At 36.9% G+C, this 11,017-nt stretch overlaps 1 protein-coding gene across 1 annotated transcript; it reads left to right on the forward strand.

The window, feature by feature from the left end:
• Window positions 1-212: 212 nt before the first annotated feature.
• On the forward strand, window positions 213-7,062 carry LOC104610039 (electron transfer flavoprotein subunit beta, mitochondrial-like). The gene is made up of 5 exons (XM_010276493.3): window positions 213-437; window positions 543-827; window positions 989-1,069; window positions 2,305-2,399; window positions 6,552-7,062. The coding sequence occupies exons 1-5, from the start codon at window positions 369-371 to the stop codon at window positions 6,775-6,777; spliced, it is 756 nt and encodes a 251-aa protein (XP_010274795.1). The 5' UTR covers window positions 213-368; the 3' UTR covers window positions 6,778-7,062.
• Window positions 7,063-11,017: the final 3,955 nt, after the last annotated feature.

Below are 11,017 nucleotides of genomic sequence, written 5' to 3' on the forward strand. Positions count from 1 at the left end.
GAATCGTGCAACCTAAAAGATCGAGCTGTTAGGTGAGGTGAGGTATCTGAATGAACCCATGTGGAAAAATTTGGTCGACTTGGGCTCGGACTTCCAAAATTCTGGGTCCGGTCAGTTACGGGCTTACGATTATCTGGATCCGACCCATTCTTAGCCCGGTACCGGTAGTTTCATGTTTCATCATCGCTAAAGTGGCAATCTCATCCGAAGTTGACCAGAATATCATCCGATCCATCTTAACCATATCCAAAGTTGCAATCTTATTCTTATCTTACCCGAACTACTCTCCCAGTCCCAGGAACAGTCATCCTCTTTTTCCTTTTCTGGGTTCTGCTACGGTGCTGGTGAAGAGCAGCAGAAGAACAAAGATGAAGATCATGGTTGCTGTCAAGAGAGTCGTCGACTACGCCGTTAAGATCAGAGTTAAGCCTGACAAGGTAAAAATAAACATAATTAATTAAATCAATTATCTTTAATCATCATCACCGAGTTCATGATTTTCGTGATTCAAACAATGACTACGCATGCATGCAAACAATCAGAGCGGTGTTGAGACGAGCAACGTGAAGATGTCGATGAACCCATTCTGTGAGATTGCTCTCGAGGAAGCTCTTCGGATCAAGGAGGCAGGACTGGCGTCGGAGGTGATCGCCGTCAGCATGGGCCCCAATCAGTGTCTCGACACCCTTAGGACTGGACTCGCTATGGGCGCTGATAGGGCTATCCATGTCGATGCTCCGCCCACGCTCTATCCCCTCTCCGTCGCCAAGCTCCTCAAAGCCCTTGTCGACGTCGAGAAACCTGGTCTCCTCATCCTCGGTAAACAGGTGCGGCAATATTAGCCTCCAATTCTAGCAGGTTACGGTCTTGGAGTTTCGAGTTCAATTGGTTTAATTTTGATCTCCCTTTTGGATTTTTGAATTTTGGTTACTGAGGGATTGCTCTTACAGTAGATTGCTTTCTGTTGGTTGTCCTAATTAATGTGCAGGCTATTGATGACGATTGCAATCAAACGGGGCAAATGGTTGCAGGGCTGCTCAACTGGCCACAGGGAACATTCGCTTCAAAGGTTCATGCTTTCATATTTTCAATACATAGCGGAATATCTGACTCCTTTAATTTTCCGCGTAATCAACTCGGACGCAGTATTTTCATTTGATTTAGAATACTTGATTAAAAGAAAGAAGAAAAGACTTTGATGATTGATTTTCTTGTTCTGATCATCATGTAATGTAATGATAGAAAACTTTTTATCTATCATTCTAGATAATGGATAAAGGAAGCCACAGTGCATAATAGTCTTTTGAACCCCCGTACCTACTCCTTTAGACCAGATTCATAATTAATTCATTAAACATAAGGCATGAGTCTTAAGTTCAATTTAGGTTTGCTTGGTGGTTTGTTCACTTTTTAGAATTGTTTTTAAATGTGCTTGTGGAAGATAGAAATTATCTCATGGCATCATATGCAATTCTCAATGTACGAGGATTGAGAATGTAGATCACCCTTATCCAATTCCTGCTTTATGGTGGTTTGTAGTTCTACATTCTTTAAGAAACTAAATGATAAATAATGCTAAGCTGGTATTCTTACTAATTTTCAGCTTTTAGGGTAAGAAGGTACATCTGTTCCAAGAATGATAGAAGTCTTGTTATGTTCAAAGAATTGGAGTTTCCTAATTGCACAAGCCTGTGGACCTTATGTTGGGAAACCCTTATTACGTTTTGCAAATCCATCAGACCTGTAAAGAAAAACATGGAAGGATGGGAACAACGGGAATAATGCTTGATTATTCCTCTTAGTGAAAAAAATTCCAATTGTCTGTATACTAATGGTTTGGTATCTGTGAAGGCCTGGTTTTCTTGACTACGAGTTTCATTTTCTGCTTATATGGTGACTTACAGCGGTCTGTATGCATGTTCCATCCAAATGTTGGAACCTAATGCATAGACTGTAGACTCACTACAGTCTGTAAAGGCCCTTTTTTTAACCTCTTTCTTTCTTTACCAATCAAAAAACTATTCCTTTCTTTAGATGTCTCCTCTGGTATGATCTGTATTCTTTTCCACATTCGTAACATATTGAATATTTTTAACTTTACTTTTTTTGATGCATCATGGTATGATGGCATTTTTAACTGCCTCTTTATTCATAAATCATATGGTTTTATAGATCTTGCAATTAAGCTTGTGGTTAGAATTTACTGGAAAACTTTGTTATTGGTCCCCAAAAATGGAAGGATTATGTTTGTTTCATACTGATAGTTCTTCTATTTTGTTATGATTTTGTTGTTATTTCTAGTAGGTTGTACTGGATAAAGAGAAGCAGGTAGCAACAGTGGAAAGGGAGGTGGATGGTGGTCTGGAGACTCTGTGTTTAGACCTACCAGCAGTAATCACGTAATTATCATATCTTTATTGTTTCTTATGTTTATGACAATTGACAATTGATTACATTTTCCTCTATGTTTATAATTGCATCTGCCAGTGCTGTTCCTTTTAGTTAGAATTGCAAATGGCATCCTCTTTATCAAGTGATTCTGGAACATACTGCAGATTGAAATGGTTATGCTGCTTTTTTGTTTTTAGTTGAAAAACTAGAAATCTATTTATGTTATCTCAATTTTCTAGATTTATATATCTTTTGTGACAGGATGCTTTATTTAATTGAACAACTAGAGTGTAGTATCTGTGCAGGTGCAGCTTTTCAATTCTCAGGTTGCTAATGTGATAGTCTTATTTTTTGAGCATGGAGATGCATATATTGGCTTAAGCTTTGTATCTGGTGTAACTTAATTTTATGAACACCCCCCCTCCCAGAAGAAAAGAAACAGAAAAAAACTTGACGAGAACATTGAAAAACTTGAAGGTACTATTTTTGAGATTTTAAATTTTCTGAGGGCATTTAGGACTTAACTTTCTTCTCCCTGGTGGAATCTAAATAGTTAGATATTTGATACCTTCAAGAGTGGGAAAATCTATGCTACCAGATTTGATAAATACCACCTGATTGTTTACCGCTTTTATGATACCGGTTGATTGGTTGCAAGTTTTTCCTGTATCAGAGTCGAACCCTTCAAGAAAACAGTATGGACATATATTTATTTCTGAGTGAAGCATCCTTTGATCTTTTGTACCATTGTATCCATCTTCCTAATTATCATGTATGAGGTGTTCCTGAGATTAATGTCTTCCCTGTCCTTGGAAAGGCACTTACATGTTTTTGCCATAGATATTTTTGAGTGGGGAGAAAAGGTTTACTTCAGTAACAAGTAAATAAAGATGCTACTTTATTAATAGTGGAAGGTATGGCTTGGCTTTGTCCCTGGAGTGGATATGAAAGCAGAATTTAGTCTTGGGACTAAGTTCTTGGTCATACCATGTTTTGTCTTATAGGGTATGTCAGTTTTCCCAGGGATGTTTAGGGTTGGAGAAAAGTGTCAAGGTTTAAGGACGACAAACCCACTGATGCATATACAATCCTAGGTGTGGCTTAGGGATGAGAAATCATCTATGAGGTTGATATCACGGAAATTATTTAATGGGTTTATTAGGGTAGGCTATTTTTCTAGGGATGGAAGGAAACATTCTTTCTCCATTAGGATCGGATCAATTAGGCTAGGAATGCAATAGAACATGAAGGATGGCAGCAAGAAGAAAGGCTCAGGAAGAAAGTATTCAAGAAGGCAGAGTTTTCAATCAAATATCAGACTCAGGAATTACTCAACAACAGTTAAGAACTGGCCAAGAATCATTCAAGAGTGCAGGATGGAATAGTTAAAAGAATAAAAAACAGAAGCCCCTGAATGAAATTTGCAACACAAAATTCTTTATTTAATAGAGGTACCATTTTTGGCTTTGTGAACATATTATATACTAGAAGGGAGGGTTGCCCAGCCCTTTAAAACACTCCCAATTCTGTTACTAAATTAAATAAAAGAGATAACTTAATGGTTACTTAATCATAAGCAGGCCCACGACCAAGTATGGTCCAAGTCAACTAAAGATGCTTATTTAACACTTATCTTAGACCCTTAGAAAACTGACCCATGTGAAAAGTTGATAGAAATTATAGAATTGCCTTACACTGCCAAATTTAGGTGATTTCTGATTTCTCCCATGAGTGAGATTATTTTGAGAAGAATAAATAGCAGGATGTGTCCTGGAAAAAAGCCTTAGGGATAGCTGGGGTGGTTGAACAGAAGAGGCTATGGGCCCCACTTGTAGGTATTCTTATACTTTTCTTCCTCACTTAGATCACTTATTGGTTGCATTAAGAAAGTGATCAGACATGTTTGGCATAAATTTCTAGAAAGAAACTTTTAAAACCAATACCTGCCAAAATATATCCTATGACAATAGAACTCTTAACTTAAAAATTTAATGCTTATGGATCTTGGAAAGGCACCCCTAAAGGCAATATTATACTGTCATTCCCTTTAGAGTAATTCTTTTATACTTTTAGTAATTCCTTCCTTGCCAAGGATACAAAGATCTTGGAGAGTAACTTGGAAGGTGTGTGACAACTTCTTGAGAAGGTTATGCCAATGCATGTTCATACCATCTGTTGTTTTTTTGGTAAGGATTAATTTTTAGTAATATGATATCCATTGCCCATCATCCTTTTGCTGTTGTTAGGTAAGGAATAGAAATTCAAAATGTATGGCAGAGATGTGAAGGAACATGTGCATTTACATGAAAAGTGCAAACAGCAGGTTTCAAGTTCATATCATGGGGAGGTTTGTATGATCTACATCCTGGATCGTCACCAGCCACATAATATGATAATATCAAGGATGTCAAAGTCAAACTATCAACGATAGTATCATTGATGCTGCTAAAAAACATTATGGTCATTTAGATGAAAAAGACACTTAAAAATGGAAAATTAAAAGTAAAGATGTGAGGCAACAGAAGGACAAGTTAAAATGTTCAACTTGTTTATAAATACTGATGGGTTTAATTTTTACATGCTTTGAGTATTAGATTCTATATCTTGGCATTATGTATAGTGATCATGATCTAGGATAGATCTGGATAACGGTTTCAAACTATCTAGAACAACTTGTGATGTAATTTGGTTAAATCTGGTGAAAGAAGAAATTACTGAGGCAGAATTGGTTTTTCTATGGTCCAGTCTAAATATGTTTTTCTATTGATCCACAATCCTAAAATTTCCAAATTGCACAGTAGTGTATATTAAGATGTTCCAGTGAAAAATTATTATTGTTATTTTTGGGCAGGTCTTTACAATGACTTTTTTGGGTAAGATCATTTATTTTTTTGTAACGACTGGAACAATATTGTTTTTGATAATGGGTGTCAGGGTGGTTTAGTCTCTTGAGATTGGCAGTCTGCTCAACTACTACTACTACTACTACTACTGTAACACATACTTTATGGACCACAATGAAGAGAGCTTGTTTTCTATTGTGAAGGAAAATCCACTTTCAACCTTAAAGTGATGTTGAGTGAAAAAATGAAACTTTAGGAGCTATAGGTATCAGGGACTCAGACCATGATTTAATATGGGACATCATCTATGCTGATTTTACCAGTGTGATGTATAAACTTATATTTTGTAACTTGCAATTTTGTGTATCATGTATCGCTAATGTAGTTAAAGGCGTTTGAGGTGTATGCTGGGGGCCTGGATGTCTCTGAGGTGTGTGTGTCAGGTGCTTGAGGCATATGCCTCCAATGCCTTTCGGAAGAAAGACAGAAAAGAAAAGAAAGAACTCCTCTTGATGAGGCTTACGCCTCGTGCTCAGGAGGCTTATGGTTCTTGTGTTCTGGACTAGTGTCACGCATCCAGGTAGTGGAATGCTTAAGCATTATGCCTCCACATTTTTAAAACATTGTTGTACCTAATGGCAATTACCCACTACCTTCGGGAGTTTGTAATAGTATTAGCTTCATTTATATGGCAATGCTTCTTCCACTGCCATGCCCTAAGATATTCTTATACAACATTCTGAAAGCATAAACGGTAGTGCTTAAAGTGCAGTAATACCTATCTCTAGAAAACTTTTTGGGACCTTCAGAATTTACTTTTTCCAGAATACATTTGGTTCATATAGATGTAACCTGTCATCTTAGCCTTTTCTCTTTTGTTGATAACAAAATTTAGTAGGAACTTGTTACTTGTTAAGAAGAGATTGAAGGCAAGGCCTAGTCCTAAAGTAAAGGAGAAGCAGAGATATACAGAGGAAAGCCCTAAGAAGAAAGGGAACACAACCTATTATGTTGCTCTCTCTCTCTCTCTCTCTCTCTCTCTCTCTCTCTCTCTCTCTCTCTCTCTCTCGTGTGTGTGTGTAGGGGGGTGGGGGGGCTGGGGGGTTGTAGCTTGTTGTAAGCACAGTTTCACCCAAACATGTTAATTAATCTCTTTAACTAACTATATGCTTTAATCAATTTTGGTAATCTATAACTTACAATAGTTTTATTTATCAAAAAAAAATCTATAACTTATAATAGATATGATTTTCTTAAACTTGATTCAAATTCTTGTTTGAAAAATACCTTCATTCATCTCTTCTGCCCTTGATGCAGCACGGATCTGAGACTGAACCAGCCAAGATATGCAACGCTCCCCAACATAATGAAAGCAAAATCAAAAGTTATAAAGAAGGTTACACCCCAGGAGCTGAATGTGGAAATCAAGTCTGATTTGGAGGTAGTTCAAGTTACTGAACCCCCCAAGAGGAAAGCTGGGGTGCTGGTCTCCTCTGTGGATGAACTCATTGACAAGTTGAGAAACGAAGCTCATGTTATCTAATCATTATTTTATTCTTGTTATACTCTGATCTCTTTTCCTTGCTGTATTCTTTTCCATTTCTTCTTTCACTAAAAGGAACTAAGACTTGCATATATGTAAATCCATATGCATATCCATATGATGCTTGAAGGTATGATACCAGAAGAACTTTGACCAAATTTTGCTTTTAGACCAACCTATTAGTTACCACTTTTATGATACCAGTTGACTGGTATGATGCCTTTCTGTATAAATGTAAAGTTGATCCACTAATATCCGAACTACTATGATCTTCTCTTTTCGTTACTGTATTCTTTTCCATTTCTTCTTTCACTAAAAGGAACTAACACTTGCATATATGTAAATCCATATGATGCTTGAAGGTATTATACCAAAAGAACTTTGACCAATCATAGATTATCCTATAAATTTTGCTTTAACACCAACCTATTAGGCCCCGTTTGGCATTGTTCTTTCCTGTTCTTGTTCCTTGAGAAATTCCTGTTCCACAACAGGAATGGAATTTCTGGTTCCTGGGGAATAATAACACTAGTGTTTAGCAATTTGTTCCTTAGGAGCAAGTTTCTATTTTAAAGAAATAGAAACAGCATTTGGATTGTTAATCTTAAGATTAGTTTTTCAAATCCATACTTGAACAAGTCCTTATACCAGTGGTTCGATTTGATCAAACCACTTGAATAAGCCAGATCAATTCAATGGCACCTAATACATTTTTACAATAAGTAAGCAAATTGCATGTCAAATAGAGATAATGAAAATAAAAAATAAACAAGGGCAAAATGCTTTGAAAAGCGAACTAAGCAAGGAGAGAAAGCTCTTACTTGAGCGACGGAAAGAAGGTGAAGATTGAGTGCAAGAAAATTGGCTGAAAAATGCGACCGATTGAACAATTGCAGCCTGGTCGAAGTTCTGCAAAGGCTTGGGAGTGCATTGGCAGTAGGAAGAACCCCACTAAGCTTGACTAGGACTTCCTTATGGCTAAATGGTTGCGAAATGATGTCGTGGGAAGTGGGAACTACGTGTTCCCAGTTTCTCATTCTTGTATTGGGAAACGAGATCGGCTTCCATTAAACCTGTGCCCACACCGTTTTAACAGCCTTTCCCAACCTTGTATTGGGAATATCTCCCCATGAAATAAAGAACATAAGTAAGGAGATATTCTCAATGCAAAACAGCAAAGGCTGCTCGAACGGGCTTTGTCCTGACTGAAGCCAAACTCACTGGAAATATGCTGTTCCCACTCCAAAAGAACACGGAATGATAGAAAATGTCATGCCAAACGTGTTCCCATTCTGCAGGAGCATCTGGAACGCAAGGAACACTCCCGCGGAATGATGCCAAACGAGGGGAATGATGCCAAACGAGGTCTTAGTTACCACTTTAGCTTTGATTGAGCCATATTGAAAAAAACTATTATAACTAACTTCATCAGAAAGTTGATTTATTAGAATTCAGATTCAGTCTTCTCAAGATCGTGCTCTCATTGTATTCACAGCCACTTGCAACTGTATATTGGGAACATCTCCATGTTTGTATGTTTTTATTCATGGGTAGATATTTCCAATGCACAGCTGCAAATGACCATGAAGGCGGTGTGAATTTGATCTTGATTTATTAACTCAATTAATACATATTCCGGCTTTCTAGGTTTTTCACCAAGCATAGCTTTTAGGCTTTTTTATGGGGCCCATTTTGCAAAGTCCGAAGTGGCCGCGTGAAAGCCCTCCAAAACAGGTACAAGAAAAGTGTCATTTGAAGGAGTCCGGATCTCCTGCCCACACAAACTCTGCCCACGTCTACCTACATAACATTGCAGCCACACATGGAGAACATCATATCCTCCTACATAATATTATGTAGGGGAAGATGTTCTTAATTCACAGGGGTAGTGTGTTGTGGGTAGACATTGGTAGAGTTCTCATGGGCAGGCGATCCGGAGTCCATTTGAAGTGCGTTAGAGCCCACACTCTATGTGTCTTATACAATGTTCATGACCATTGGACTGCTAGCAAATTTGCTTTGTTGAAATTACGTAGCTTAATGGTATGATCAATCATTCAATGGTTAAATTTTGGGCCCCATTTACTAGTAAATAGGGGGGGGGGCTCAACGGGCATTTCTTTTCCATTGAACAATTGGACAAATTTGTTCATTTTAACATTAGTTTTTTATGAGTAAAAAAATCAAAAGAACATGGGTAAATGAATTTATCTAAGTTTGTGTAACTTAGGAAACGTTTATCTTGACAAATACACTTGTCCAAGTAAATGAACGGGGCCTTGATGTAAGAGATGGCATTGCGGATCTTTGTCATTTTTGGATTTTATGGTGTTTTGGTGCCTATGATTGCCTTATTTTGATTGTCCTGCCTTACAGGCCTCCTGTTTACATGAGTTCAAATCAGCCCCCCACAATGTCCCACACCACTTCCCAGCCGTGTATTGAAAATATCTCCTGATAATAGTATAAAAAATAATAAAACATTGGGAGATGTTTCTAATACACGGCTGGAATGTACGACGTTGTTGGGGGGCTGATGTAAACTCTCTTTCCATCTTGTATTATTTATTTTTGATAAATTAATACCTTTAAAAAATTTGTGACGGGGATCATTTGATTTAAATAAAGGGACCATTTTAATTTGATTGAAATAATACCTGATAGTGGGGAAAGTTGCAATTTTCTTTTAAACGCTAGCTGTGTGACGTCAGGTCCAAGCAAGTAGTAGCAGTAAGACCAGATCTAACAAATTCTTTATATTTGCTGTATATTTTTTGCAATTATTAATTAACAATTTAACTTAAAATAAATAATATATTAATGGATTCTATAACCATTAGCTAGCATGTTAAAATCAAGTTAAGTTAATCCTTTTGCTTCAAACTTTCAATTTAATAACATAGTATTACTTATTATCCTGAAGTTTTTTAACCATTTCTAAACCTCTGTGAAGTTTGGTACTTGCAATTATTTCTCTTGAACTTTCTGATATAATTGCAAGTAGATTCTCTCGGTTCAAATCCTCTAACAAAAGCAGAAAAATGTCTAAAATACCAATGCAGTTACTAACAAGGTTGGTTCTTAAGGCTCAGTTTAGGAGTACAAATACAAATATATACAGTGTAAATACATACAAATTAATATAAAATACAAGGTTTTGCACTATATGGGTATTTTGGATATTTTCATGCCCCTTCTTAGGATTCTAACAACTATTTGTAATTGTGTTAAAAAGTCCAGATGACCCACTAATCTAAGGCAAATATTAAGAAAATACAATATTTTACTCAAACAAAAATACAAATATTAAAAAAATTATTAAAAACTATCAAAATTAATAAAACACAAAAATTGATATAAATTTGTAGGAAAAAACGAAAATGATAAAATAAAAAAAAAACATATATTATTTTAAAAAATTGAAATTGCATAGAATACCTAAATTGACAAAATTTCAAAATAATTATATATTTTAACCCAAAACTTGTGGAAAGTTGCACCAGATCTTGAACCTTCGTCGCCAGCTATCCCTGCAACTGTAAAAAAGTAGAACATCCTCTTGTTATATAATGGTGGAAAGACCAGAGAGTCAGTGTGAATCCAATCTTAGTCTAAGGCTGTCATTGCAGTGGCACAAAAAAAAAAAAAAACTTTCTGCAGTGGTGGAAAGACTAGAAGAGGAAAGATTTGCCCTGTCTTTCATTAGAGGTGAAGAATAAAAACACAAACATCAGCGGAGTTATTCGAACCTCTATTTGTTAATCGCCGGCCACCGCTGCATCTCCCTACTCTCTCCTTCTGTTGGTGGTGAAAAGGAAAAACACAACCCTCATCAAACTATTCAAACCTTTGTTAATCACTAACCGTTGCATCTCCCTTATGTTAGTGGTGGAGAAGAAACACTCAGCCGTCATGGAAGTATTCGAACCTCAGTTCTCTAGTCGTCGGCCGCCGCTGCATCTCCTTTCTCTCCTTTCCATATGCCATCCCTCGATTATTAAAAGTTGAATTAAACACTTTCCCCCTCTCCTTAGTTAATTCGACCATTAATGTTGTGACCCAATGGTACCCTTGACCCAACCCCACCCTGACCCTTTTCTCTTGACCCCAGTGGGTCACTTACCCATATTGACCCACGTACGTAAGAGATGGGTGGGCCAAATGGGTTAGTGTCAAAATTGCCGGTCCTTTGCAATTACCAAACTTCAGTAGAGGTTTTAACAATATAATATCAGAAACT

The sequence above is a fragment of the Nelumbo nucifera genome, chromosome 1, assembly GCF_055504915.1.
Source record: "Nelumbo nucifera cultivar China Antique chromosome 1, China Antique-T2T, whole genome shotgun sequence".
Classification (NCBI taxonomy): domain Eukaryota; kingdom Viridiplantae; phylum Streptophyta; class Magnoliopsida; order Proteales; family Nelumbonaceae; genus Nelumbo; species Nelumbo nucifera.